At 42.7% G+C, this 14883-nt stretch overlaps 1 protein-coding gene across 1 annotated transcript; it reads right to left on the reverse strand.

The window, feature by feature from the left end:
- Positions 1-226: 226 nt before the first annotated feature.
- Positions 227-12989, reverse strand: LOC130703619 (uncharacterized). Its single transcript, XM_057525049.2, has 11 exons — positions 12661-12989; positions 12397-12531; positions 7299-7447; positions 7131-7227; positions 6556-6788; positions 3276-3369; positions 3011-3113; positions 2704-2906; positions 2259-2503; positions 1798-1957; positions 227-1684 (listed from the first exon to the last, which is right to left on the reverse strand). The coding sequence occupies exons 2-11, from the start codon at positions 12488-12490 to the stop codon at positions 1518-1520; spliced, it is 1545 nt and encodes a 514-aa protein (XP_057381032.1). The 5' UTR covers positions 12491-12531; positions 12661-12989; the 3' UTR covers positions 227-1517.
- Positions 12990-14883: the final 1894 nt, after the last annotated feature.

Here is a 14883-nt window from a genome sequence, read left to right on the forward strand (position 1 = left end):
CGAAGTGCTTCAAAGTTGCCATCCAAAGTTGCCATTATAATTGTCTCTTTTATAGTATGGTTCAATACGTTGAAATAATAAAAATCTTATTTTCAGTTGTAAATGTTTCGTATGTTTTTTGTTTCTTGTATTTGGCACTGCAAATTGAATATAACATCATAATGAGGATCAGTCGAAGGACAGATTTTTCGATAAGAATGAGGTCACGTATCCTTTTTTTTATGACTTATGACTTGGTATAAAGAAATTGAGTCTCTAGTTAAAACAAACTTAGCAACATATTGTTAGCACATAGACCATTGGCCGGATGTCGCAATTCACAATGCATAGCTTAAGCAATGTATCTAATCAACGACCAATAAACAATCGAGTATCATCACCAAACCTTCACGGACAAGGATGAAATCTCACGAAAACAAAAGGAATAATGAATGCGTGATGGATATATGCGGAAGACCAGCGAAGTTAAATAATCCGGGTCTACATCGGCCAGCGACAAAGGATTTGATTCTACAGACAACATTCATGGGGAATTGACAGGATTTTTGTATCGTTCCCATTTTCAAGTCTTCCTCGGCGTGCTACGACACTCACGTGAGTTGTCGGCATTCCTTTACAGGCGGAACACTCGCTCAAGGACAAGCGTGAAATGAGGGATATTGAGCCACACGTATGACGTTCGTGCCGTCAGCATTCACGCATTTAGCTATTGGAGACACACGTTTGCACTCACTGCGAACAGGTTGCTTTCAGAACTTTAAAAGGTGGACCTGCAATTCGGCTTTGTTGATTTTTGCGGCCAAGCTTCCGGCTTGGATCTTTCTGCAATGATTGATCACTGTATACTAGTGACTGATTTACATGGAAATCGGATACATTTATATAGGTTTTTAAATTAGCTTCGTGTTTCTCGTTTTTAAATACAACACTGGATGAAACGATGAGGAAAGAAGTGTCAAAAACGTAGTGGCCATAATTTTTGTAAACCTGACATCATTTGGGACAATGATGCGAGAACGGAGTATTCTTCTCTCTTAAATGCTGAGTTGTATGTTTGGACAAAGTTGGAAAAAAAAAACATCTGCTTCTTTTAGGCGTCGGTTACTTAAATCAATAAAATCAAGGTACGTAACATAACAGGTGTAAAAGATGGCCTACTTATTTGCCCTTTTCATAAACTGCGTTCATCACTAGGTAGCCTCTTTTTCTTACATCAATACAAAGTGCTCCAAATCGATGGAGAACTATCAGAGGATTACATGGAATTCGTCGGCGATAATGCGAAGAAAAGCATATGTTTCAGTTTTATGTTTCCACGGAATCATATCGGGTATTGTTCCCGCGACCGAGTACCGTACACCACGTCTGCTTAGACCCGAGCCACCGAGAGTAAATGTCAAGAGGGTCTATGTAGTTTGCATTTCAGTTGAAATAATTCGTCGTTGGATGTAGGACTGATAATTTAAAAGGTGCGGCTCAGACGAGTCGCAAGCAGGGACGGGTTAAAATATTTGAGTTCAGCGAGTGTTGGCTTCCACTTCGATTGGTAAACACGCTCTGCGGCTGGTAACTTCCTGGAGAACGAGGTTTCTTTCAAGACGGCGGATCTTCTTCGGGCAACCGGAGTTCGGCAAACACTTTGGTTTCAATTTCTTCTCGCGCTTGGTGAATCGTTTGACATGTTCTGTGGGACAACGCAAAGAGAAAAACAATGGCATTCAAGTACGTGAGATTAGTGACGTCGTTGAAAACTGTCCATGTGAGTGTAGTGTAAAGTAATTGTCGACGAGTGCTTACTTTTTGCTGTGGCACCAAGAAGGACGAAGCGAAAACGTTGACGTAGAGCCTCAGACTGGTCCTTGGTCAGATCTTGGACTTTGTAAGTTGTCACCGTGGGCTGTAGCATCCATAGATGGTGTTCAATGGCATAGCCGTTGACCACTTGCTGGAAGATGTACTGGGCATTGCCAATACAACACAAATCATAGATTATCGATCACATTGGGTACACAATTGCCTCGGTCTCTTTCATTTTCTCGTGTGTTGAATGTGAGAAACCCCCCAAACCATTCTGTGGTTGTTGTGCCAGTATGCAGATGAAGCACAACTTCGGGAATAGGATGAAAATCGTGACGGCAGTCACGCTACATTGTTTATGTCGCCTGATACAAAGAGCAGCGACCAGGCAATGACAACAGACGACAGATAGCAACCCAACGCAAGCAAATGTTCCAAAGTCGAGTGACTCGTTTTATTACCTGAATGAAATCAGAAGCATTGCCGCCTCCTTGTGCGCGGTAGACAACGACGTCGTATTCTTTGGGCAAGCACAGCGTAAAGTTGGCATGATGGGTGGAGGACTTGATGAGCGAAGACGAGGAACTGGGCAGCAAAGGTCGATTAGATGTCCTGATTTTGCTGCTACTGTCAATTCCAGATGTTCCTTGAATGTTGGACCGCGTCCCAGTGATGGGCGAAGACGAGAGCAAAGGCGTCACGGGGCCTTTTGGCAGAACAAACACAGACGTCAAACACGATGAAACCGAGACGCGAAAAAAAAAACACGGAAGAAACAATGAGCCGGAAAAGAACCATTTGGCCAATGTTTACAAGACAGCCAGTTTATGTCTCTTTTATTGGCGAATAGATTATTATGAAAAATGACACATTCCTTTACAAAAGAAAAGCAATCTAGACGTCTACCTTGAATGTCTCCTTCAATGAGCGGACAGACCGGGCAGCAGCGGCCGGCCACTTTGACTGGTCTTTCGCAGTTGAGTGCCGGCCGGCTGGGACATTCCAGACGTTGGCACTCGATCCTACCAGATTTGCATTTGCAATTGACGCAGTCCATTGGCCCGAACGGGCCCATTACCGGATGCCAAGTCGTCCCGTGAAGGTAATACCTTCAAACAAGAAAGGGATAACAGGGCGATGAGCCTCACTTAATGACCAACGTAAGCATTGACAACGGTAAAGTTCTATTATTGATAAGGATGCGATTCTTTACCGGCCACCGGAGATACAATCTTCCATTTTCCCGCTTGCTCCATCCGTCTGCTGTTGAATAATAACGGGGGAATTGTCCATTTCGTCCACTCTACCAGCTGGATCTAATACAACACATTCAAATTCAGAGAGGAATAATAGACTAAGAAACTATTGAAATGAATTGAAAAATATTAAACATTTATTTGTAGTCCTCAACTAACCGCAACTAACGCTCAATTAGTGGGTAGGTTGAAATCGAATGAAAAAGGTTTAACGTTTTTCACCTGGACAGACAGGGCAGCAATCGTCTTTGGTCCGGATCGGCTTTTCACAGTCGGCTTTAGGGCAATCTTTGAGTTGGCACATCACCATTCCGCCCTGTTGCGTCATTTTCGTTGTTCGTTGTTGGCCATTTGGTTGATTGCAGGTGTGGAAGCGTCCCGTGACGTAGACCGTGATTAGCATTCACACAGAGAAGATGAGACAAAAGAAAAAAGAATTGTATCCGATTAGGTAAGTCAATGAATTTTTGAAAATGCATAATTCAATTGAACTGAATAAGCTGGAAGAAAACCTATAGTCTGGCTTCTTGATTTACATTGCGAAAAACAGAACGTTGCCCTGTTTGAGGCAATAGGGAAAAGCGACTTACGATGGACAGGAAGAAAGAAGAACAGCGTAAAAGAGGAAAACGAAAACCAACGCAAGTCAAAGAAAATAAAGTGACGAACGCCGTCAGCAACTTGGGAATCGTTTCATCATTACGCGTGATTTACCGCCCCACAAACGATATGGTAGACTTGCTTTCAGTATTCCCGCTCCATCCTTTTCGAACGGCTTTTCTCTCTTCTCTCTCCTCTCTTTCTCATTCCGTTTGTCTCCTTTCCTCCTCTCGACTGGATTTGCATATTTACGAGCCTATCGAGTTTCATCGCCGCGAAACAACATGAAGCGCGTTTCCCAGACACGATTTCTGAAGCTTTTTTGAAAGCAGTGCCCGTCCAATTGATGAGCAAACTGGTGTGGTCTGGTTTCTTTTGTTTGTTGGCACTGGTTCTGTTGCCCAGCGACCATGTAACTCGTAAAAGCCAAAGCACGAGCTCACGTAGACATTTAACCCATACGATATTATTGGGCAGATGTAGAGGGCCGTGCCTCTTTCCTCTAAAGAGCCACTCCCTGCAAACTTGACCTCTCTTTTGTTATCACGATGCAGACAAGCACCCACTTCCTCCGTGTCTGATCTTCGCTTGTCCGTCGCTCTCATAATATTCCACGTCTATTTTTAGATTTCGAGTCAGCACTTCAATGTCGGAGTGAGAGAGAGCAAGAAAGAATTCGTTACACGGCTGAAGGTAAAACAAAAGGAACACAGTCAACGTGAGCAAAACTTCATGTGCCATAGATGATCTTCTTATTTGGAACGTAGGAAGTATAATAGTTTGGTTTGCTTCATTGTATTTCCTTCGTGGATTCCAAATTATTCTTTAGCATCCACTTCGCTGAGGATTTTGGGCTTGTTTTCTCAGTGAAACTCGCCATAGCGGACATACTTCGGGATTCCATCGTTTCGTTTGACTGAGACGCGAGGAACGTCAAGCCGCGCAATGCGGATACTTATGAATAAAGACTTGGTTTATGATCGAGCCGTCTGATAATAACAATAAAAACAATCAGAATTTCTATGACTGTGCAGCAACAACCGAGAGGCGCAAGGCAACAACGACAACAACAGCAGGGCGTGATAGTTTTACGTAAGTATGAATATGTTTATTTCTATAAATATCGAACGGGGATTCGTCGACCGAGCCAGTAGGACACGCGGGTGTTTCAAGAATTGAAAATTATGGAGATGTCATGCAAATGCGCTGCTTTCTTTTCTTCTTTTTTAAAGACGAAGTATCAAAATAGACGGATGAAAATTTGTTGAGCCTTTTTCTCATTTTCTAGATTCAGTTTCTTTTCAGCTTTGCCTTTTTTTCTTTTCTTTTTTAATTTCTTTCCTTCTTTAGATGTGGCCTCCATTACTGTCATGCGCATTCTGCCTGCGAAGCGCGTTCTTGTCCCGCTCCTTTAGCCTTTCGGTTGATGGCCTCATCGTGGGCATTCTTGGTCTGGCCTTCACTATCGTCAGTTTTCAAAACTGTTTTCACGCGACTCGTCTGTAAAAGTATTTGTTGATTTGTTCCAAAGCTGACCCCTCTATTATTCATTTCCTATGATTGAGTTTTGCTGCCATGCCAACTCGAGTTACGGTTTTTTGCTACGACCTACCATAAGAGATGACGTCAAAGAGAAACTCCAACAAATAAATCGGTGGGGCTGGTTGCCACAGGTGAAAGGTGCGATTCGTTTTGTGGGTCGTGCCCGCCTTTTTCTATTTAGAGGAAAACGTAGCGCTCGAGGAATTCCACGCAACGTGAGACTGGCCGTCACAGCCGCACATATCGAATGGAACGTGGAATGAAGTAAAAGGGAAATGGAACGAAAGAAAGGCTCGACAGTGAGCCTTTAGCGATTCGAAAACATTGCGGAGATGGCGCTTCGTGACGGTGAAGAAATAGAAGAAAAAGAAATATGAACTCTATCGGCAAGAGGCTGCGAGAGAAACGTCCAAGAAAAAGGAGACATCATTAAATATTCCACGCACGATGAACGCGCATCTTTTCGTTGTCATTCCGTTTCGTTTTTGTTTGGGGAACGCACGCGGGATGGGCCGCGCTGCTGCTGAAATGGGCGATACATCGAAAGGCGAAATGTGCACAACAAATGGGACGCGGCCAACGGGCGAAGAGGAACGGCAACGGCAGCGAAGACAGGCGGCGGCAAGGTGGTGTACAATAATATGCTAATGCAATGGTGGACGATGGACGACTGCTGCTGCTCTTTTGTACGCATCCCTACCACTGGAAGGATGCGTCCGCCCCGCCAGGCTACGATGTTGCCACTGTACGGCATCGACCAAGACACAACAGAAATCGAGTGGGTCAGTGGATGATTCGATCGGTCGCTGCTCGTCCACTGACATTCCACAACGTCATCAAAAACAAAACAGAGAAATAAAGGGAGACCAAAGGAAAACAAAGGGGGGAAAAAAAGAAAATTCCTTTACTCAATCGACTCGTTTTCTCTCCATTGCTCAACGTCGTCGATATCACATTCCAAGCCGACAGCCGATTACCTTAATCCAGCAGCGGTGAAAGAAATGCACCAGCCACGGTCAACAACATTCGGTCAAAGGCATCATTCGAACCCATTCTTCAACACCGCTGTTCCAACATTCCTAACTCTACGTCTCTCCTTTTTTTCTCTTGATTCTTTTTGCTCAGACAAGTCATCTTTCTAACTCAGTTTTTGCCAACTGGCTCACCGACGAAAGGTGATGGCGTCGCCTATTGGACGGACAACGATGCGAGATGGCGGAACTTGAGGATCAGTTGCAGCCGATTATTTAGACTCAAATAACACATTAGAGACGCCAAATTGTGAATTGATATTCAAAATATGGACGGATGCATCGTGCTTTTGTGTAACGATTAGTATAGGAAAAGAGGAATGACTGACCTCGCAGGAGCATTGAACGCATTGGTTGGGATGTTCCGGTTTGAGGCCGATGCTGGTCGACGTGAAACGCTCCTTGTGACGGTAAACGTTGCCATTGTGCAAGCAGGTGACGCCGGGTGACGTCGAACTGCCACTCAGATCCGAAGAGGAAAACGAAGAGACTGGTACTTCATCCGGATAGAGAGAGGCAGGACGTGTTGATGCGGCCATCAAAGTCGAAGATTTTGCCTCTTCTTCATCACCAACCGAAAGCGAACGCGGAAAAATAGGAAATTCAACGTAATCATTAGATTTGCACGATCTGCTTTAATGACGCCTTATGGTGCCCGGTATGAACAACCCAAAGCAACAACTCCAAAATCTGTATTGAAATGAAGACAAGGGGGATCTACGTTCTGGACATCGTCTGGTTGTGATGCAAATGAGTCGTAACAAATTCAAGGCTCTTCACTTGTCAGTTGGGTCTTTATCTCTTTCTTTTTCGTTTTTTTCTCGCAATTTAGCAAACATAAAAGCAATGCGTGAATATTCTAATTGGTTCCCACCTATCGCCCATTGAGTAACCAGTCACTTACTTGCGCAGTGAATGCAGCATTCGTTAGTGGCGGCAGAATCCGGCGAGGTGCACTCCTCTCCACCGCATTCGTGGATGGTGCAGTTGATTTTACCACCCTGTTTTAAAGCAAATGCACAGAAAATCAGCTAAAAACCTTCGGCTATTCGTCAACTGTATATGACTTTACCTCTTGGCAAATGCAAGCGACGCAATGAAGGGCTCCTCGTTGACCCAGTCGCGGATACCAGACATCACCGACCGCATAATTCCTCGACGTAAAAGTGCAAGTTGTTCCTGCCGAGGTATCAGCCACCATAACAAGTCCCGAAGACGTCCCTATTCATTTTCCGATGCATGCGAGTATAACACGTTGATTATTTACCATTTATATGTGAGTAGTGAATGATTAACGATTGATTCGAACGAAGTAATTGCAACGTTCAAGTTCTAGTCTAATGAATGATGACGAAAGAATCCCTAATGTGCTCTTGTTGTGCAACACACAATGCCTTATGTCTCGTGTTACATTACGGGTGGTCACGCCACTTTATAGACGAGCCCAGACGGGACCAGACGGGACCAGACGATGCAGATCCGGTCGACAACACGATTCTGCTGTTTATACTTGTAGACGCGTGTGTGTTGTGTGTGTTTGTGTGTGTACTTTTCTGGCGTCTAGCTCGCGGCTGGTGTTGGGTTGGTGATTGTGAAAAGGACAACAGCCTTCTTAGTCTACCTACGCAGGATATGTAACTCTGGGTTAACAAAACACGAAGATGATAACGTAAACCTTTTGCGTGTTAGCCTAGCAAAGACGAATCGTCAAAGAAAATACTTTGACGATTTCATCACATGAAGTTACGATTCCTGCTCGGCTCGTTGATTAGGATCAGTGGTAGCCAATCAAAAGTTTTCTTTGAATCAACCAGTTATCAATGTCATTTCATTTGGCTCAACCTCATTTTCCCATTCTACATATCACCCCTATGTGTTCCCATGTTGTAATATTCAATAATAGCAGAAGAAAATCGGCGAGTTTGTTCCAGAAACGCGGTAGCCGGGCAAGTCAATGGAAAGAACATTAATTGTTCACGCACGTGAATCAGATGGGATTTCCCCGTTTTTACTGAATTAAACTGTTTGGCAAATGCTAAAAACGGTAGAATATTCTGCCAAATCCACTGAGTCAAAACAATGGCATCGCTTGCGCCAACACCTGCCGGATCTTGAATAATCATCACCATATGAAACAAACAAGAGAATAATGGCCTTGCTAGAGGCACAAACCGCTGTCCATATAGTTAGCATAAATAGTTGGACTTTGTGGATTTGTTCCCCTAAGGTGATGCACCTATTCGCAAGTCTTGTTCAATCACAACCAAAACAAAATTTCACGCCAACTGAATATATTAAATCTAAAGTAAACCTATCAGTCTAATAACGGCTTCCAAATACCCAGTAGTAATGCATCCGGCTGCTCTTCTATATTCTCCTCTTGCTTATTGAGTTTTGTGAACATTAAATTGGTTGACTTGTCTCTTGTGCTCATCATCCAGTCAAGCACTGCCATTGCCTTGGGTTGAATGATCATGTTGAATGATGATGGATTGTTGTTTTTGTGTCCAACTCATCCAGCGAGGCATTGTCGGCTCATCCACTGGCTTGCTGCTCAATTGCGGAACGATGGCAATATCTATGCAACACACCCTTTGCTTTTGTGCTTTTAAAACGGTGTATTTATAGAGATTCTCAGTATTGTATTGGCTGATGATTGTGTAGTGCGTTCTTTCTCAGAATTGAGCCTGCAAGCCTCTTAGTCACCCACAACAGCTTTTTGTCGTTAAAAGTCTGCCAAATTTCCACCATCAAGGTCTAATTAATGTTGATTCGTTTTTTGCTTTCAAATTTCATGTGTTAATCTCTGGTCGTTATTTCATTTTGGCTACGTGTTGTCCTTGTTGAACTGAAAGAACAGAGTTGACTTTAGAATCAGCCCAATTCTATTTTTAGCCGCATACGATTCATTGCATCTTTCCCTTTGTCTCGTCTTGCGGCTTTCACGCAGTCGACGACATCTACACAGTTTCATGACCACACTGAATGTTTGGATTTAGCGCTGCCAAAAGCCAAGTACAAGAAGAGGAAAATCATTTGTTGTTTATCCAGCAATAATTTGTCATTTTCCGACATCTTTTTCCTGTTGCATCGCTTGAGCTCGCCTGCTCATTGTACTGCTCATTGTACTGTGGCACAAGTTGGACACAGAGGATACCATTGTCTCACACTTATGTCATTGACTAAATAAACGGGTTGAACCTAACTAGAGAGTAAGGGAAAGCCCAGCAGTAATTAAAAGCAAACAAGCAAAGTCATTCTTCACTTCATTCTTTTTTCTTGCCTCAATTTGTTTTGCGCTGCGTGATACTATCCAGCGTCAGGTCCACGGCGGCCGAGAGAAATGAAGAGCAAAAAAAATGAGAAACTGCTCGTAGTTGGCATCATTGGCCCGCATCCGGCCTCTTTTGATTCTCTACTGTCCTACGTTTAATTTCGTTCATGTTTTTTTTACCCGAATGAAAACCTTCAGAGACAAACGTAACGTAACTGTGTGCTGCTAAAAACTGCTGGCTTCACAAGGGCAAGCCAACTAGCTCTTTTGTCATTCGAGTAGTCATTTTTGATGGTATTAAATCTGGTGATGATTTTGATTTGAAAACGTTAAAACAGCGCTATGTAGTGTTGGGCTCGTATTTCTTTCTCTTGCTCATCTGCGCTCGCATTTCTGCCGGCATCCGGTCCCATATTCCATTTCTTCCTGTGCATATTTGTTTTGAACGTCCGCATCGTTTGATCGTTTAATTTTGGGCGATCAATTGTCAGATTCCTATACAGTTTCCAACCATGTGTACACACAGTGTTATAAGCGTGTGTGTTTTGGCTTTGATTTCACTTCCACTTCTGCGATTTGATATCGGTGATATTCAGACTAGTTTGCAAGGAATAACTCAAAAACTATAAGAGCCATACACAAATAAAGTCGATTTTCGTAATCCTCGTTGAATCGCGTATCTTAATCATGCGTATTTATAGCTCCATGTACGTTTTGAAAAATTAAATGAAATGAGCGAAATAGTCGGGCTTATTTTCTCGGGCTTATTTTTTTAACCCGATTTTTTCGTCATCAAATTATTGATTTGGATTTATCACCACATTCGAATGCTGGATTCGAATAAAATATTCTTTTTCTGTAAGTGTATACAGTTTTGGAACAAAACGGAATCACGTCATCTATTGTTCGCTCGCTCGGGATGGCACATCAGACAACAAGGACTCGTAGAACTCCAGTAAGGCTGAAAGATGATTACATATTTGACGAACAGAACCATCATTAATATATGAACTTGACAGGTAGTTGTATCTAGTTTGGCGGCTCATTATCGCTCGTTAATGATTCTGATGATTCGGAGCTGATTCTGCTGTCCCAGTTTTAATGTCTCATTCCTTGCGTGGACTGCATCATGGCATGGACGTAAAAACGAACGATTGACTGCCTTCCTTTTTGTTGCCATTGACGTTCCTTCTTCGGACGTCTCTTAACCTTCGGATTTGCTGAGTTGATCAAAATTCTGGTGCCAACATCGCGTTAACGGACGGACATCGATGCTAGACAGTCTACTCTCCACTAAACCCACATTGACTAAGCAAATGACGTTTGAAATCATCCACGATAGAAGCGAAGAAGACGAAGAAGAAATGGAGATAGCAAGGAGGGCGAACCCTCGCACACTTGTCTCTCAGTTGCTTCTATTCTTAGCTTGTACTACACCAGTCTGCTGTTACAATCGCTATTACCATTACTACTACTGGTGTAGAGAAACATCAAAAAATAGAAAAAAAGAAAAAAACTAAACAATTTACAAGTTGATGGACCCCGGCGGTCGGAGTCATGCGGAGAGTTTCGGGACCTCCTGGTACACATACAACAAAGTGTAGGGTCACATGGTAAGCCTGACTCGCCTCCTTGTCCCTCTCGAGGCAAAAATAAGCCCGTCCCTCCTTTGCCCTCCTATCGTTTCCCTTTTTCTTTTCTATGCCTCCGTGGATGTAGAGGAGAAGGAGATCGGTGCCGTTGTCGTGTGGTGTGAGGGGAACAAGGTGGAAACCCTTTCCCAACTCAAGAGGACCAGAGGGCCTTCAAGAATATACGACTATTTCTATTGATGATGACTGTTATTAAGATAGACAGGCATTCCTTTTTCGTTTTATGGATGCCAGTCTACCAAATAGAAACAAAAAAAATAAAGGAGAACTAGAAATATTTAGACCGTATTCGCTCCGCCCGATTCCCTCTTGTTTCTTCCTATTTTTGTGGGTCTCCATTTCCAATTTATTTTGGGTTATCTCATTTATCCCAGGACAGGTTGCTTTGTCTGCTGTACATAAACTATCGTCGAATCTGATCTCATTCTCATCTTTAAAGGAAATTGGACTGCGTTTAGACATAGTTGAACTCAAGCGAGTTCCTCGTCTCCGGAATGCCTTCGTTTATTTCGTTTGTCATCGATGGCAGTCAAATCGCAAGACCACTAATCATTCACGAAAAAGAGATAAAACAAAAAAGTGTTCTACCAGTTGCTATGTACCGTATACTCGCGTGTCTGTGTGTGTGTGTGTGCAAGCAAGTTATGATGTCTGTCCCGAAGGTGTTCACGTTTCCAGCGCTTCTTCTTCCAAAAGCTTTTTTTTTTTTTATCTCCTGACTCTTTGTTGATGTGTTGAAGCCGAATGTCGGTGTTTTGCCCTTTTCTAGCAAATAGGGTACGTTCGTCGTAAATTACGCACCTTTTTTGCACGTTTACGATTACGAGAGTGTCTTTTATTTTCATGTTGGCTGACTGGCCGATGTGACTACGTGCCGTAGAAAGTGGCCAAACCCAATGAGCAAATCCTTCCTAACCTCTTTGGATGTTGTTCGTATTGGTTATTTGATGAACTTTAAGCTGAATTCTTAACTAGTACGTGCAGTTTTAGGGCTAAAATATCGGTGAATTTTCCTCTTCGTTTTCACATTTCTACTCGTCAGAGTTGGTTCATGGGGTTGATCTTTGATCCCCCACAAGAGGAGGGAAGTCCAACAAACACTCGGCAACTTTTATTGTTGGCAATGTCACTCCAACAACGCGCACTTAATTATAGCCTCCCTGTCCCTCATGTTGCGAGCCAATGGCGACATGAAATCACGACGGAAACGACGATGACTTGTGTAACATAATTGGTAGCTTTACCTGTTAGCAGCGATGGGTAGGTGAGAAGGAGTAGAATCATTGCCGTGATGGCTGATCTCAGGTATGTGGTCATCATCCGGTCTTGCTGAGCCATTGCTGATTGAGTGGAGTGTATTAACGTGACGGGCTCGTAATCTTCACAAATAAAAAAAAAACAATCAATGACAATCGATTACAGAATTTTTTCTTAATGAACAACGATCACGAAATTTCGAAATCCCATCAAAAGATCTGAGTTTCCCCTTGGATATCCTCGTGCTATACCTTGAACCACAAGTCGCAATCAATGAAATGATGAGTCAATTGCCTTGGCCACTTGACTTGTTGGTTTTGTTTTAATATTTGCGCTCACAAATGAAAAGATGAACGGTGAACGGTAAAACGCTGGTTCAATCGAATTCAATTTTGTCGTGACGTTTTATCCTTGGCCAATAATAACAAAATGCGCTTTCGATTTTGTGTGTTATTCGACAGTCGGCACAATTCGGATTACACGAAACTACAATATTTGTTAGCGTTGTTCTCGTCTTTAGTTTTTTTGGCTCGCTGTTGTGCGTGGTGCGGACGCGATGCCGGTCAGTGGAAGACTGGCGAGATCCGACCGATTGGTAGCGCGTGTTATGTTTTTCGTTTTGTTTCTTTCTTCGTGCCGCTTCTCTTTTCATTCGTGGGTCCCTTTACTTGTTTCCTTCTCTCATTCTCCCTCCGTTTCACTCGATTCCTCGTCTTCCCTTTCTCTTTCTTTCCTGTCATTTATTTTCTTCCTTCGGCACTCGTCCAACAGACCAGACGGCACGGCAACGGAGGAGATCCCTTCTACATCCAGACTCTCTACGTTTCTTTTCTTTTTATATCCATGCCCAATAAATACTTTCACTTGCAGATGAATAGATGCGCAACGACCACACTTATTATTTTTACTCGATGGCAAACGCTTGCCAAATATTCCATTATATGACATGCCCAGTTCCAGGAAATCCCGGGAATTGTAAGAAAGCAAACAAAAAAAATAGCGCATCATCGAAAACCAGCGCTATTCTGAACACGGCAAGCTTTTTGCACACAACGCGTCATCTACAGGAAAATCTTTCTGGCCGATTGTCAGTTTCTTGATTAAAGTTACACCGGCCTGCGCTTGATTTTATTTTCACATCATAGAACTCATTATAAAAAAAAGTACTAGAATTGTTAATTAGGTAGTCCACTGTGACGTGATCGGTAGAAAACAATTGAGCAGACTAAGGGTACTGAAAAAATAATCAACAGTGACTCTCGAACTACTTTTCTCAATAACAAAGCGGAGCCCAACAACAGCAGTCCACTCAATGGGAGCCACAACAGCAATTTATTTAAAACGTAGTTCGATATCACGTGATTATGATGAAAAACGAATATGGCCATTAATGGGCAACATTCTCGACGTCATTGATACTTAGATCTTTGAACGCTGACTTGTTATCGTTCACCGATTCTTGTTTCAAAAAACTTTCGATTGCGTCTTGTTTTATTACTGCTCAATAAAAATGAATTCGATGCCGTACACAATGAACTCGGTGTGTAATTCATGCCCGGGTTACGTCGCAATCAACGACAAACTAACGCTCAGAAAAGATACGGTTCGTTCTTTGTTTGCCAATAATGTCTCTGTCATCCTGCTTTTCTCTATACTCCTTTGAATTACGGTTACATAGGAGGTATCTCGCAATAAGCGCGTGACGATGCAAAATCCACTAGCGTGAGGCACACACGCACAAAAAATAAGAGGAGGATTATAAACGGCCGCGGGTAAAAAAGGGAACAACAGATTCCAGGACGTAGAATGAAATTCTAAAAGCACAAAGCAGAGATATCCGCCTTTCATGTTTGCATTTTTTAACCGCGTCTACTTCACGTTTCTACCCATAGACAAAATAAAAATTAAAGCTCTTGTCTTCTTCCTTCTTTTGTTTATTTAATTCTTTTCTTTTTTCTATATGTTTGGTTTTGTTTGTTTTCTTCACCGCCTTTTCAAGTCTGTTTTTGAGTGCCTTTCTTTTTGCTATTGTTTTGGCTTGCACGGTGGAGGGAATTCCAAAATCGGGTTTCCCCAACGGGTGAACGACACGTCTTTCACGACACACATGCGGCGGTGAATTTTTTTTTGCTACATGTATTGATGATGATGTATAGTATATATAGAGACACAAAGGCGGATCTCACGACTCGAATTTTTTCATTCTCGCCATTTCTTTTTCTTTTCTGAACATCTCCTCATCATCTTCCTTGAATTTTGGTTTCTTAAAACTCTACTTTACTTTAAATAGATTACTAAAATGTGCCATCTCGATATGGGAAAAGACAACTTGTTGATGCTATACCTGATCATTTATTTGGATAAAATGATGGATATCGTCGGATGCCCTACGTTATAGACAACACGTAAACATGGGACACACCGAAATATTCGTGCCACTTTTATCGCATGTGTCTCTAGAACGGGACAAATCC

The sequence above is a fragment of the Daphnia carinata genome, chromosome 8 (genome assembly GCF_022539665.2).
Source record: "Daphnia carinata strain CSIRO-1 chromosome 8, CSIRO_AGI_Dcar_HiC_V3, whole genome shotgun sequence".
Taxonomy (NCBI): Eukaryota; Metazoa; Arthropoda; class Branchiopoda; order Diplostraca; family Daphniidae; genus Daphnia; species Daphnia carinata.